This window comes from Phaenicophaeus curvirostris, chromosome 2 (assembly GCF_032191515.1).
Source record: "Phaenicophaeus curvirostris isolate KB17595 chromosome 2, BPBGC_Pcur_1.0, whole genome shotgun sequence".
Taxonomy (NCBI): domain Eukaryota; kingdom Metazoa; phylum Chordata; class Aves; order Cuculiformes; family Cuculidae; genus Phaenicophaeus; species Phaenicophaeus curvirostris.
The window spans coordinates 34,819,689-34,835,512 of record NC_091393.1 but is presented as its reverse complement, the minus strand read 5'-3'; the positions used below and the strand labels follow the sequence as shown (position 1 = coordinate 34,835,512).

The following is a 15,824-nucleotide window of genomic DNA, read 5'->3' as shown; positions in this document are numbered from 1 at the left end:
AGGACTCCACACCAGAAGAGGTGGATGCCTAAAGGAGGCTGTGACCCCATAGGAAGCCCGTGCTGGAACAGGCTTCCAGCAGGACCTGTGGTCCTGTGGAGAGTGGAGCATGCCCTGGAGCAAGTTTGCTGGCAGGACTTGTGACCCTGTGGGAGGGACCCGTGCTCTAGCAGTTTGTGAAGAACTCTAGCCTGCGGGAAGGACTCACATTGGAGAAGTTCATGGAGGACCATTTCCCGTGGGAGGTACCTGGTGCTGGAGCCAGGAAAGAACACATAGAGTGTTCCCCCTGAGGAAGAAAGAGCAGCAGAGGCAACGTGTGATGAACTGACTGCAACCCACATTTCCCATCCTCCTGCCTCGCTGGAGGGGAGGAGACAGAGAAAATCAGGAGTGAAGTTGAGCCAGGGAAGAGGAGAGGGATTGGTGGGAAGGTGTTTTAATACTTATTTTTATTTCTCATAACCCCACTCTGATTTGTTTGGCAATAAATTAATTTCCCCTCATCAAGTCTGTTTTGCCTGTGACAGTAATCAGTGAGTGATCTCCCTGTCCTTGTCTCAACCCATGAGCCTTCAGTTATATTTTTCTCTCTCCTGTCCAGCTGAGGAGGAGGAGCGATAGAGTGGCTTCAGCAGGCACCTGGAATCTGGCCAGACTCAACCCACCACAATTTCAATACCATATCTTCAAATACATCTTGGGGTGTTTTTATTTGGAAGCTGAATGTCTGGTTTAGGTGCTTGAAGTTCCTACATGGTGTTCATGTAGTGGACTATAAATTTATTGCGCCATCATTTTCAACCCCGTGATGAAATTCAGACTTGTTTAAGAATATACTTTTATGACAAATCATAGAATTTTCTTCCGTGTATATATTGAGCTACAATGACTGTTTAAGCTCTTTTAGTTCCTGCAGTTGATAATGTCTGCATTTCTGTTACTGCTCAAGGGCTCCAGCAAGCTGACATTTTCAACTTCTTCTGAAATAATTTTTAACTTCAGGATACCTTTCTAGAATACTTCTGTCTTGGTTGGATTTAAAACAAATAGTTATAAAAATCACTGCCAATTTTCAATCTCTTCCAGCAAGTTTTAGTAAATACTGTTTTTTCGCTGAGCAGATTGGTTGTTAAGGAAAGATTGTGTTGTATCTTCCAAAAGCTCCTGATTTTAAATTTAAAATAAATTGATATATATCTGAGTGGAAAAAAACACACTTGTTTTATAGGAAACTACTTGAATTAAATGCTCATTTTGACGTTTTGCCAGTCATGGGAATTTGCATGCTCTGGGCTGAGGTAAGATATTAAAGCAAAAATACTACAGTAAAATGAAACATGAGGAAAGTTTAGGCTTGACTTGGTAAGTTATCATATGCATAATAGCAAACATGTGGTTTCTCTGTTCTTCACTTTCCTTGTATAAGTTAATAGTGAGTCTGAAAGCAAAGGCATTTTGATACAGCTCTGGGTTACTTGGCATTGCAGACTTCTACTTTTTCCATTAGTCTCAAATTATACTCTCCCTTGTAACACAGCACTTCTGGGTGATATCCATAAGGGAGGAAAATTAGAGCTGAACGGATGGATTCTATTTCATTTGTTACTGATTTCATGACAGATAATGCCTTGCTAGAAAACTATAGGGTCACACAGAATTACTTCTTGCTCGTTCCCAAGTAATTTAATTGACATCATTTTGAGGGAAAAGGCTTGTTCTATAAGAGAGTTTTTGATATTACTCTTTTAAGGAATACTTTTTGGCTTAGTGTACACTACAGATTCAGCTGAACTGAGAAACTTTTTTATGTTTATATGCTTGAAGTTTTTTTCTTTCTGTAGCTTCTCATTACTGAGTTTAGCTTTTTCTAAGCAAAACAACTATGTTCTTTTCTGGGTTTGTTTTTTAACTCCTCTTTAGAAAGCACCTAAGGTTGTGACAGTAACATGTATGTGAGAGAGATTACAAGTCATGTCTAGCTTTGAAGACCATTAGTAAAATAGTGGCATATTAACACCTTGTTAGCCAAAGGACCTGCAGTTGAATTTGGGTGTGGGGGCAAAGGATTGGATTTGTGTTAATTAAAATACTTTGTGAAAAGTAATCCAAGTTAATATTTTTGATAGATTTTTCAGAAGTGTTGAGCATCTCTGACCTTACAGTCAAGGTGATAAAGTTAACTAGAGGCATCACTGAGATCTCTCTCTGTCTCCTGGGAAAATTAATACCTGACGTTTCCAAATCACATTCCTTATCCTTAATAAGGGAGTAGAAGAGGTACAAATCCTCCATCACAGCCCTTCATTTTTTCCAATGCAGTTCTATAACAATTTTTAATACATTTTGTAATTATATTTTCTTGACTACAAAGTAGAAATTGTAGAGACTTCTGAAGTCTGTTTGGGATTGTTCATTCTTAGTAACTGGCAAGGGACTGAAGTGCAGATTTACTCTGGGGGTGGGAGGTTGTTTGGGTTTTCTTTTGTCTTTTTTTCTTTTTTTAATTCCGTCAGTCCCTCATGAGGAATATGGTTGGCTGTTAATGTTCAGTGTAATGATATAGTCATTAAGAAAAGGATCTATGTTGAATCTGTTGACACCTCCGTGTATTTTGCATTGCTCTTTGTGAGCAGAAAATGAAAATGTTGTTTGTGGAAGCTGCCAGTATATTTATTCCGATGCTTTTTATTTACTGAATAAAGAATGCCCTTCTTTATTCAGTGTTGTGGCACCCAGAGTTTTGTTACTCACCACGTGTCACGTTGTCCTGTGCCGCACTGTTAACTTCTGTAAGCTGACACAGCTCTAATTTTTTGTGTTTTCATGTAAGCCTTTGTTTCATTTTCAGGAGAACTGCCTTACAGATGATATCGGCATATCTGCATGGAAGGAGCAGGTTTTCCTGTCGCATAGTGCCTTGCTGGCAAAGGGCTGCCAGGCTGCGATGGAGCTAGCAAAGCACAGCGCTGAGATTCAGGACATGGCATTTCAGTATGGAAAGCACATGTCTATGAGTCACAAGGTACGCCTTTGCCTTTTGTTCTGAGATCTTAAAAACGGAAAGGCTCGTAAGAGATGTTGCTCTTGAGCTCAGTCACACACACTGCCACAATGCTGCAGAGCTTTCCCAGCAGGTCAGTGGCATTGAGAGATTTGACTGCTGCCTCATGTGAAGATGTTTGCAGAAGCTGCTCATACGAATAATGCTTATGAACTGACGAAATCACAGTTCTGGCAGTGTAGCTTATTTCATTCAGGGCTCTGTTAACGTCCCTCTAGCACGTCTTTATGTAGCAGCGTAAAACTCTACCTTCTCTGCTCCTACCTTCTTCCTGTAGTCGCTGTCCTAGTAGCAGGAGTTCCAGAAGGAAGCGTTTGTTGGGTCTCAGCTGCCACCGTGCAGAGATTTGTACCAAGAGGCTCAATTACTTGCAGCAGCACATGAGGCTGAGGCATGAGCTGCAGTGGCTGAAGGACCTGTGTATATTCCCTTCTGAATAATCTGCTCTGGAGGTAAACTTCCAGGAAGGGTGGTAGGGCAGTAGGGGGATAAGGAGGGAGGTTACTGGATATGGACTGGAGCAGCCTACACCTCTCCAGCAGTAGAATTCCCCAGAGAAGGTGTCTGACCTCTGTTAAAACTCTTTTAGACCACAGCTAGAGTTAGTCCAAAGGAAAACATGCACAATGTGGATTTTGGGTTCTTGGCACTCTGGTTTTGCCCTAAAGATGTCCTCCTACTATATTGCACCGCTTGCAAGTATAAATATAGCTTGAGACAAGCAGACAGACCTCCCATCCTCTTCAGCTGAGTTGGTTTAGACAGTTTCTAGTTCCTCCAGGAGAAGGAAGTGGTTTTATAAAGAGCAGCTTTGCTGCCATAGAAATGCCACTATATGCTAATGCTAGGTACAACTCCATTAGGAAATTGCTTCTAGTGCAGACTACAGCCTTACTGTTTTGTGTATTCTTTCATATTAACACATCCACCATTGACATGTAGTTGTGTATAAAGGATCGCATTATTTCCACAGAAAGCTCCTAGCTATGTAAAATTTCCTTTGTCAGAGGGAAGGTTGTAATGCATCAGCTTCCTCGGGTACTGAAAAGTACAATATATTAACCTTCACAAATTAAAAACTGATATTCTTCCCACTGGCGACTGGATCGTTCTTTATTTATATTTTTTCTGCTTCCTGCCACTCAAAAATTGCTTACCTGGCTGTGTGGCATTGCTTGCCTAGCTCTGCAAGCTGTCCATTACACATTCCTTTCCGGATTCTCCACATGCTTCTCTTCACCACAACTTTCTGCCACTGCAGTGCTTCCCCCTCTTCCTGTCCCTCCCCTAAACTTGAGAAAGTGTGACCAAGGTGCAAGTGTCAAAGCAGAAGGTGGTGAGTAGGTGTAGGATCAGGATATGGACCTTGATTTGGTGAGTGGGTGGATGTGTATAGACCATTCCTCCAAATTGAAGAAGGATGTTCTTCTCTTTCAGCTGCATTCAGACCTTCAGCCATTTGTTAAAGAAAGTTCTAGTGACACCATGGCCTTCAGCTTGAATTCTGCTCCTGCAGTCCTGCATCAGGAATTCCTTGGAAGGGAGGCATGGATTAAACAGATCAGAGAGGTAAATTAAAACATTATTTAGAATTTCCCAGTTTTACCATTTGTATCTCTCTTCCTATCTATACTTTTAATTTGCAAAGAAACTTAGAAACTAGCAACAGACCAGACGATATAAAGGTTACCTCTGCTCACTAATACTTAACACTTCTTTTCCGTGTTTTCAAGAGGGGGAAAACTAGCGACCTGACAGTCAAGCTCTATCAAACTTCTATCTGTTGGTGCTAGAAGTAGATTCTTTTATGTGGAGCATATGTCTGTTCCTCTGCACTACTTGTACAGTCCCACATCTTAGCTTAAAGCTACTTTCACTGGCAGCCTAAACCAGAGAACTTTGCGTTGCAGTAGTTGAAAAGTAGGCACTCATTTCCTTCTGCCAGCTTGGCTCTGGGAGCAGTAATTTTGGAGGCAGGGAGGAGATCTGGGGAACTTAGCTTCCTGATCACTACAAAATATTTGTGAAACCTAGCTGGTTGATGTCCTTATTCTCAGTTCTCTTAATTCAGCTGCTTTTTCCTGTAGCTTTTGGGTGAAGAAGGCAGTTAGAATAAGGTGGCTCTGTGATGTAGATCTGTTTTATGTACCGCGTAGCACAGGGGGTTCAGATCATATTATTTCAAGATGTGCTTGCTGTTGGCTCATTTCCTTGCTGGTTTGAAAGCAGGACTCTCGGGCAGAAGGGGTGGAGTCTGAGCTTCTACCCAGTTCTGCATTCATGATGGCCAAGTTGCAGCCTGCCTTCACACGCGTAGCCACACAGGCAAAGCCTCTTCAGCAGGGAAATTTTGGCAAGTATGTGCAGAATCTACAACCTTACAGTGATGTGGAGTAGAGGGATCTTAAAGTGACGCAAACTAGAAGTGAAGCAAACATTTTGTCATTTTGAAATTAAGGGCTGGTAGTTTACTATGTATGGTGAGAAATTTTGGAGTTCTACGGTCTCAACATAAGGTTCATATGTGAGTTGAATGTAAATGGATTTGGATGATTGTAGCTGGAGAATAATGGTATTACCAGAGTGCAATTTATAAAAGCTTTGAAACAATTTCCCATCTGCAGAATCTAGAGGAGGTTGCAGGATTTCAGGAGTGCTGTCTGTCTGCGTACTAATTCTCATACCAAAAATGGGCATTAGAGAAAAAATGAGGCAGTTCTTTCTGAAGGGGAGAGAGGAAAGGTGGCATGCATTGCGTTAAAGTGTCTCCTGGCTACTACTTTAGCTAAATACAAAATGGAACACCTCGTCCAGGAGCCTTTCCTGGCTTGTGTTGATTTAGAAAGGAAAGTTATCTTTCATTAACTACAAGTTCTTCAAGATGTCATCCGTAGTCACATTTACTCTGTGACATTCAGCGCAGGCCAAGCACTTCAATCAGAGATTGTAATCTGAATGAAATTTAGAGACTAGCTTAAAAGGGGCTTGGTACGCATATAGTGGGAAGCCTTGTTATAGGAGTTAAAAAAATGTGTAGATATGTAGGTGTATGTGTGTGTATCCATGGATGTAGAAATACATACATGAATGAATGATTAGCCCTAAAGACCTAAGTCTCTCCCGTTCTCACTGACCTCACCACCAAGCCCCTCCACTTTCGTGCATTTAAAACTATTCCAAATGAATTGTTTGGTCAGGTGTCTGTCTTGAAAGGAATATAGGTTGGAGTAGAGTCCTGAAATGCTTTTTTTAAAAAAAAAAAACCAACAAAAAAACCAAAACAACAAAAATCAACAAAACCAAACAACCCTAAGTGGTTCCTAGTAAGCACTGTGGTAGACAAATAAGTTCTTGAATTCTCTTCTTCAGAGAAAGTTGAAATAGTTGCTGAATGCAGTCTCGCTGCACTTTTGGAAAGCCCTGTATTCTTAAAATTTAGCAGATAATCCGAGATTATAGGATGGAGAATTTTCTAGGAGTCAAAAGGCAGAAGAGCTGGTCACTTTTAGCCACTTACAGGTAACTATCACTAGACAAGAGCAAAAATTCTGTGGGTTACACAGGCATCCAACATATAAGCAAGAAGGTACAAATTATTAAAATTTTAGTGAAGGAATTAAGCAGAATCCCTCAGGAATAGGTCTAGAATCCATCTTAGCTCATAGCATTTGTAATTTAAAGGGAATTCATCAGAAACTAGAACCATTTCATCTAGGCCAAAGTAGTCCACATGCCTTTCACCGTATCTTTCTGAGCCTTCTCAGAAAAAGCAGGGTGGGAGGAAGAGCACTTATCAAATGCTTTATCAACCATTTCTGAAGTGTAGGATTTGAGAACACACACACAACATACAGGCTGCCCAGGGAGGTGGCTGAGTCACCTTCCCTGGAGGTATTTAAAGGACAGGTGGATGAAGTGCTGAGGGGAATCTGCTTATCTGATGCATTTTGAGCCATTTCATGGGGGATTTAGGGATCCTTCCTCCTGGCAAGGTGAGTTGATTTCACATCACCTCATTTACTGATGGAGAATGTCATGGTATTATTGTCCCTCACTGCTGGCACATGGTGATCTTCAGTGTTCAGGAGGAAGGCTGTGAGCTGAGTTGGCTGTTCATGTCTCTTAATAAGCTAGCAAGCAGCTGCTTTTCATTGAGGGCTCAGGGTCCCAGCGTTCAGAGGCTGAGCTGTCCAGCCAAGCAGTGAGACCTAGAAGGTTATCCAGGTTTGGCAAGTGTGCATACGTTTTGCAAATCATGCTTAATACCTTTAAGGGAGCTAAACCAGATGCAGAAATCTGATGTAAAAGAGGCAGGGGTGGGAAATCTGTGTGTCTGAAATAGGGGTCAGTAAAAGTCAAAACACCCAAACTTGTGTGAGGATAAAAAGGTATCAAAAAAAAAGCAAAGGTGCAGCAGTGAAAGAAAGCTTAAGAAACAGATTAGATAAGCTTGCTGCTTGGACTACCATGGGCTTGAAAGCTTGAGGGGGACAGAGCATTGGAAGATACTCTTGCTGTTGTAATGTGTGTTAGATGCAGGAGAGACACTCTGAGCACACATCTTCTGTGTGTTGCTGAGACCAAAAAACATCTTCCTCAGCATGCTGGCAAATTCTGTGCTGCAGTGTGATCTGCATATAGGCAGATGATATCGTTTGTTAGAGAACATTTGTGGTGTGTTCTGGTACATGAAATAACTACTAGATATATTTTGAAGAAGCTGTAAGATCCAACCAGTATAAATAAAAGTTCACAAATCAAAAAGATGGGAATATACAAATCGGAAAGCAGTTATTGGCATTGGTTTTGCTACTCCCAGATGCTATCAGGCTGTTTTCTTAATAGGCCTTCCAGAAATCTGACTCTAAAGGAGCTTAAAGAAAGTACTAAAGAAGTTTTATGGATCAGTCCCCTATCTCCTTCAGTGAAATCAGTTTTGTTTTCTACTGTTTTCCTTCCTGTTCCAATTGCTTAGTCTCTCATCAGTTCTTTTCTCTATTTTATTTTTCCTCCCTTAAAAAAATAATTTATTTTCCAAATCTGTGCTATCTCTGCAACATCTCTTCAAAGCTCTGCTTGCCACATAGAGTTCCTCTGCAGTGCAGGTCAGCTGCTCTCTCAAGTCCCCATGGAGGACATGGAGAGGTAGCTGTCCCAGTCTACATCTTTTCAGGAGACACATTCCAGAAGAACTGAATTTTCTGGTCTTCCCTGTGGAGGCTAGAGGGAAAGAAAGGGTGATTTTATTTTATCAGTGTGCTTGAAAAGGGGAGAGCTGGAGTTGGATGAGGTGATAATGACACAGCTGGATCTGATCTAAGGGAAGGACTTCAGGTTAGTTAAGCAGGAATGCGTCTGGCAGAGCACTGCACTGGGTGAGAAAGACAGAGACTTCTTCTCTTCTACATGGTCCTGTGACAAAAGTGAGGAATTTGCATTGCATACTTTTCTGAGTCTGAGCAAGAACTAGTTTAAAATTTATTCATACTTCTTTCTGAATGTGCTAGAAGTTATAAGTTGTAGTACCTGCTGCTTCAGGAAAGGGTGATGCTGACACTTAAATGCAATTCTAAACCAAAAGCACCTCTAACATTAAGTCTGGTAGCGCTGACAGGGTCCTGACACTCCTTTTTGAGAGCTCTAGGCTATTACCTTTGCGCAGATCCTTATAGATAACCAGAGTTTTCTTTTAAGAAAATAAATCCTGTTGTTGCTGATATGAAGTTTATTTCACAGTCTTGTGGGAGAGAATAATTAATACAAACAGCAAGATTTCTTAAGACCAAAACATTTTGGATTCAAAAAATGTTTAACTGCAGTCATAATCAAAAACCTAAAAATTACATTGAGGCTCAGCAGTTCTCATCTCAAACAGAACCGTGTTGGATGAGCCGGTAACACATTTTGTTGTATTTTAGTATATGCTGTATCAGCTTACTAAAGAATGTTGGTTATATTTAAGGTAGCAGCTCTTTTAATTGCATTCTTTATTCTCATAACTCTAGTTTGTACTACGTAATGTCTTATAGAAAATCTCTCTTTCTCTTTAAGGCACAAGGAAAAGGAAATATTATGGACTACAAAAAGGTTGGTAAATTACATTTAAATCTTCTTGTTACTTTCTTCTGGGCCCCTCACCACAAGAAGGATGTTGAGGCTCTGGAGCGAGTCCAGAGAAGAGCAACGAAGCTGGTGAGGGGGCTGGAGAACAGGCCTTATGAGGAGCGGCTGAGAGAGCTGGGGTTGTTTAGCCTGGAGAAGAGGAGGCTGAGGGGAGACCTCATTGCTCTCTATAACTACCTGAAAGGAGGTTGTAGAGAGGAGGGTGCTGGCCTCTTCTCCCAAGTGACAGGGGACAGGACAAGAGGGAATGGCCTCAAGCTGCACCAGGGGAGGTTTAGGCTGGACATTGGGAAAAATTTTTCACAGGAAGCGTCATTGGGTATTGGCAGAGGCTGCCCAGGGAGGTGCTTGAGTCACCATACCTGGAGGTGTTTAAAAGACAAAGATAGGTAGATGATGTGCTGAGGGACATGGTTTAGTGATTGATAGGAATGGTTGGACCTGATGATCCTGTGGGTCTTTTCCAACCTCGTGATTCTGTAATACTTAAATTCTTGAGCCACACACGTGACTGAGAATTACTTCTTGAACTGAGGCCTGAAGAGTGTTACAACTATGACTGATAGCTGGAAGCCTATCACACAGGTACAGGTCAGACTTAATGTAATTATTCTGTGTTAAAAAAAATTTGTAACTTGGATTATTAGAAAAGGTCTATGTCCTTCCTTCCTCTTAGAACATAAAGAGGATCTCAACTTCAGCTTCCTATTTAAAATCATCCTGCTTTTATTTTTTTTTCTGCAATAGAAGAAAACTGGTACAGCTGTGACTTTCTAATCCAACACTGAGAGCACTAAGTATTTTTCTTCTTCAAATACATCTGAGTGTGTGAGACACTTGTGTGAATGTTTAAGCTATGCTACTTGCTTTTGTAAATCCAGAATGGTTTTTTTCCTTTTAATTGTTACAATTGTTATCCAAAAAAATAGAGGGATGGGAAGGGCAGAGAACAGCATCTAAAATTGCTTATTAAATATTTCTTGGCATGTTATGTATTTTGACTGACACTTTTCAGTTTTTGTATCCTCCTCATGAAATTTAAAAACTTAGAGTATGCTTAGGCAACTCTAAATTTTCCTTTGACTTAAAGGAAAGGAAGGGAGAAAAGCCCCCAGATTTGAGTAATTGACTTCAGCCAGAAAGCTCATGATTTTACCAGCTCTGGGTAATCATCTATTACACAAGCAGATATTATGAGTTTAGTAATGATAGTGAAAAATGGTCCATGGTTTTTGTGAGCTCAGGCAATAATTTACTTTGGTTTTTATAGAAGTCAGTTTCAAAGTTATGATGTCACATCCCTCTTTTCTATGTTTCTTCATTTAAAATAACAATGGTCATTAGTTACATCCATGCTAACTGAACCCAGTAACCTTTAACTTGCTCAGCATGATAGCTTGGCCAGCACACACACACAGCCAATTAGAACACATCTCGTGCAGTGCAGATTAATATTCTTTTTTCAGCCTTTGCTGTGTTGTCTTTATTTCAACAACACTACAGTCAGTGTTTTGCGCGTTGCTCTGTCTTTTCTTCTTGGCATCAAGGTCTCCTCTCATCTTTTGATCCAGTTGCTAGAATTACTGCTACATTCCTAATCAAATCTGGGGGCTTTTTTCTCATCAAGTCTCCAAAATATTTCCTCTTTAATTTTCTGAAAGTGAAGGTTACGAAAACTAGCTGTAGAACTTCTGAAAATTTGTATTATTTTTGTTCTCTTAATTTTATTATGAACTTAAATGAGCCGCTTAGTTGAGATAAAAACATTGTCACTTTGGTTGAATTCATAAATACGTATATAAAAAAATCATTAGCTGTTTTAACATGCTTAAGAATACTTTACCTTACTTGCTGTAGCTTTTAATTAGACTATTGAATGAAGGCAAATTTGAGAGATTGAGATCCACCCATTTGACATGCTTCCTTAAAAGGCAAAGGTCTTATTTTGTTTCAATTTTGAGACTGCTCAAGAATTTTGAATTGCTCTTTTGAACAATGTTAGAATTGTTAAATTTTATGTTAAAATTGTATCCCTGATTTTTTGTCACCGATGAAAAATATCTAGATAGCACTAAGAAATTTGGTGAAGGTCTTGACATAAATATAGAAAGTGAAATAATTTCTATCAATTTAATGAGCTACGAGACTGTCATGTCGCTAATGTCACTATGTTCTGCAAAATTTTTTAGTTTTTTTTTTTGCCCAGCTTTTCTCAATCTTTTTATCAGGAGGACTTCGATATCACTTTGATATTGTCTGTGTTTCTGAATATGTTTTGCCACATATGTATCTGAATGTTTCACTTTTTTTTTCCTACACCATCACACCACATCCAGACAAATTATTGATCCATCGTTGGGATGTTGAAGGTCTATTCCAGAAATAAAAAGTAGTTTTAGCTTCGGTTTAGTGCTGTTCCTCAGATAACAAAGGGGAAAGTACCAATACGTGGCAGGGACAAAATTGATGTATGTCATTGAAAGAGACAGCAGCTTCCCGGTTGCCCTTATTTATGTGTGGAATTTTGGCAAAAATCATAGACTTCTTAAAATCAAAAAGCTTTTAGACACTTTGCATCTGCTTTGCATGCAAGATGAGCTGTGTAATTTTAAAACAACAAATTGAGATTCTCAATTTAATTGTTACTATTTTGTAATATTGATTAGAAACTGCTGAAGTCAAGGCCTTAATGGTGCCTGGCATTATACAGCCTTGTTAAATGAGTGTAGAACAGGCACAACTAGTAGCAGAAATGAGTAAGCCAGGAATAATCCTTGTTTTCTGGCCAAGACTCTAGAAAAATTATAAGATAAGGCTAAATAAAGAAGTAAATCCTGTCTATCTTATGACATTGTGAAGTGATGTGTTTAAAGGCTTGCCCAGCCCATATAGAGAAGGAAGAGCATAAGCCTGTGTCCAGCCACAAAAACTGTGAGAGTAGATGCTGAGATATTCCAAGGTACTTAAAAAACAAAGGAAGAATTTGACAAAGTTGATGTGATACATTATGGTGCCTTTTCAAGGTAGTATTTCTGCAATCTAAAGCATCAGTGCTTATTGAGCACGGTGTTCCCAAAACATTAATGTTACAAAGTAGGAGCAGAATGTGAATTCACTACAATTTTAGATAAGGTATCACCTAGACAACACAGGCATTCTTTTTATTATTCACTTAGGCTTTACTGTAGGAAACAATTTCTTAGTTTCAATGCCTCTACCTCATAAGTAGAGAGATGGGACACAGAATTATAATCTTTTGGTTATATGATGGACTTAAAAGGGTAAGTCAGTAAAGCAAGAAGTAAAGTTCCCATACATATGTGCCCACATGCATGGCTAGAACCACGAATGGACTGTGTAAGGTCACATGGCCATCTATTGCTCCAAAACTACCTCTGCGTAGTCCAGTAGCTTTTAATGTGAGAGATGGAAGCAGACTTCAGAGCAAGTTCTTGAACTCATATCCCTCTTTTCACAGAAAGTGGCTGCTGTTCTTGTTTGTGGTTCTGTTCTTGGCCCAGCAGACCTCAAAGGGTTGAATGGAAAATGTTCCAATTTCAACTATTTGGTGCTTATGGGTGAAGGATAGGAAATGGAAGCTTGAAACCGAGGTGCTGATATAGAACTCTCCAATGGGCAGTCTCTTTTCCAAAAGGCAGTCTGCAAGGAACAATCGGTAGCTTGTTGTCGTTTATTTGCAGGACATGCCTAGAGCGTGTGGGTGCAGAGGGAGATAGTGGAAAGCAGCCTTAAAGTTGGAAGGGCTCAGAAGGCATCCCTTTCTCCATCTCTTAATTTGCTGGTATAATATGACTGAAGAGAAAGAAGTGACAAGAAAGGAAGGAGGAGGCTGGAGAAGTAGACCCCAGTCTCAGTCAGCAGTTTGTCGCCCTGCGTGAATTCAGAGCATTCAGAATTAAAAGCCCTCAGTACTTCCCTCCTTCCCATGTATTCTTCCTTTTGCTCTTTCTGTAACTCTTGATCAGAGCCATCCCTCCTTCCAGTCAAAGACTAGGGAATGAGAAGAGAAAAAAAATGAAATAATTCATTGCAGGTTGAATGGATGAGGCTGGACTTAGCACAGGTGGAGCAGGCTGAATGGAGCAAGGCTCTTGATATGCACTGTTCTCATTGCTCAGTCAGGCATCTTGTTTTTCCCAGACTGTGAAGATGATGATGTTGCTTTTTCTTCAATTCGTAGAACAACCTTCACAAATAAAACTTTGGGGTTCTGAGCTTCATGTGTACCAGACTAGGCCTGACAGTTTTGCCAATATGTGAATATATTGAGGAAAACAGAAGGTGCTGAAGGAAAACAGTTGAGGAGGGGGGCATCAGTTCTTGTCTGAGTCTTAACTTGGTTGCACTATTGCAGGACTATTCTTTAAGCTGAATTTATATAACCAAACCCCAGTTGGTGATTTTTCAGATTCTTGGCATCTTTAGAACAAAGTAGGGCTTTAATGCCAGTGGTCTGAACAAAAGCTTATAAGTTAAAATGCAGTATTCCAGCATATCTAGCAATTCAGCTAGAGAAAAGTGTGTCAAAGCAGTCTGTATTTTGATTTATATTCCCTTTCAATTATCGAATACCGCTTTGAAGAATGTTGTGTTTTAATGATGGATGAAATCGTTCCTACAAATGGAAATGCATTTGATGCACAAAATGATGCCATGTAAGTAGAGATTAAAAGAGCAGGTTCCTTTACTTAGAAGAAATTGATGAGGGAGCTTAATTCAAGTTTACAAAGTAACCAATAAAACCTGTTCATTTTACTTTTCTGTTTATTTGCCTCAAAAATTAGTTGTTCCTGTTCAAATGAAATTTAAAAAATAATACTTCTAAACTGGGTACATGGATTTTTCTTCTATGTACTTAGTTTGTAAAATTCATTACATAAAATCATTCAAGCTCAAAAATTGAGAGAGGACATGAAAATGTAACTGTAATACAGCTAACAGTACAGCTAAAGGCTTAAATTAGGGTTTTTTGCATACAGCAGGGCTATTGAAGCCTGGTTTCCTATTAAGTTATGTCCTGTATTTCTTTAATAACTAGGTAGCATGCAGTCTGGTTGATCCAGGCTCGTTTGCCTCAGTGTATGCTTACTTGAGTTAGTTAGCTGATTCTGTAAATGGACTATAAAACAGGTAAGTTTTTAAGGACTATCCATTGTTCGTTACATAAGAAGATCTCTAACTGGAAAGCTGAGGAAGGACCTTGCCATATGAGCAAGAATTTTTTGTTTTGATTTTCCTTGAACTTTGCTTGGAGACATTCAGTAGTGGATTAGGCTGATTTTTGTATAGCGATTCCTCTGCATAGTTTGACATGAGCATTGCAATTGTTTTGGCTTCAAGGCACTATGCGTGTCTAAGAGCTTACACGAGACAAGCGTGTAAATGGATTGTGTTCTTGTGTTGGAATTCTCCTTTTTTCCAGATTTTGGTGTTACAAGTCATAGTAAATATATGCAGTCATATCTGCTTAAACTAAGTTTCTCTTGATCTTCAATCAGGTTAAAGATTTAATTTTTTTAGGAGATATTTTCTTCACTGTTTACATCTCAATATGTACTGATATGAGTAGTACCAGATATGCTAAAACCTTTTAATGAGCTTTAGCGAATTGGCAGTTTGCTTCAAAATGTGTAGGATCTACCGTCTTGCCAAGTTATGCCTCAAGGAAGGGGGAAGAAATACCTTTTTCGGCTGCTGATGTACCTTATCTCACCTGTCCCCACCTTTGCTGTGGAGCTGTGGTTATATGGCTGATCCCCATTCGTTAGAAGATGTGTTGAATTAGCTATGCAATGCATTTATGCCTCAGGTCAAGTTCCTTTCCAGCACACAGTGCAAGAAGATTCTAACTGAAGTGGAGAATAAAAATTTTATGAACTGGGACTTGAACACTCAAGTACTGTAATATGCTTTCAGCTAATTTCATCTCTAAATACAGATAATGAATCCACTTCAGTTTGTATTCAGATAAGAAATGTCATTCATTTTGTATGAGTGCAAGTATCTATATAAAATGGGTGACTTTTACAATTTGGTCTTGGCTTAGGTATTTTTTACATGATTTAAACTAGATAGATAGGATTATATTGATGTATTTGTAAGTGAAGTGAGTCGTTGGGCCATGTATTATAGAAAAACATAGTTTATAAAACCCTGTATGATTAGTTACAGTAGATATCTGTGTTCAAGAAAAGACCTTTTTTTTGAAAGCTGATAACAGTGACGTAACCCACCTATGAAAGCCAGGTAGGACACATTAAAGATCACTGAACGCTGTCATGCTTTTGGAATGATCAAATCCTGAAGATCTACCTGGACTTGGTTCCCAGGCTCTGGCATGAAGCATCAGCGTGGAGCTGGTCTGGGGACACCTGTATTTTAGAGCTGAAAAATACAGCAGTGTTTCCTCACAGTCTCATGATGCTATTGAGGAAAAAATAATACTTTTTAAAAAAATACCTTAATAAATACGATTACTAGTTAGAGCTTCAGCTAAATTGAGGTACTGGGAGAAAAACAACATGTTTTGTTTGACATATTTGTTCATATTATTTCATAGCAATTTAACCTGTCATTTACCCAAGTTTTTTAGGTGCCAAATCTTTCCAGCAGCTTG

At 39.5% G+C, this 15,824-nt stretch overlaps 1 protein-coding gene across 1 annotated transcript in view; it reads left to right on the top strand.

Annotated features, from left to right (window-relative positions):
- The window catches only part of PDSS2 (decaprenyl diphosphate synthase subunit 2), a 120,380-nt gene that overhangs the window by 102,810 nt on the left and 1,746 nt on the right, over positions 1-15,824 (top strand). The window contains exons 5-7 of the mRNA XM_069851669.1: positions 2,852-3,025; positions 4,502-4,633; positions 9,116-9,151. Of these exons, the coding sequence (XP_069707770.1) occupies positions 2,852-3,025; positions 4,502-4,633; positions 9,116-9,151 (342 nt within the window). The remainder of the gene's footprint in view (positions 1-2,851; positions 3,026-4,501; positions 4,634-9,115; positions 9,152-15,824) is intronic.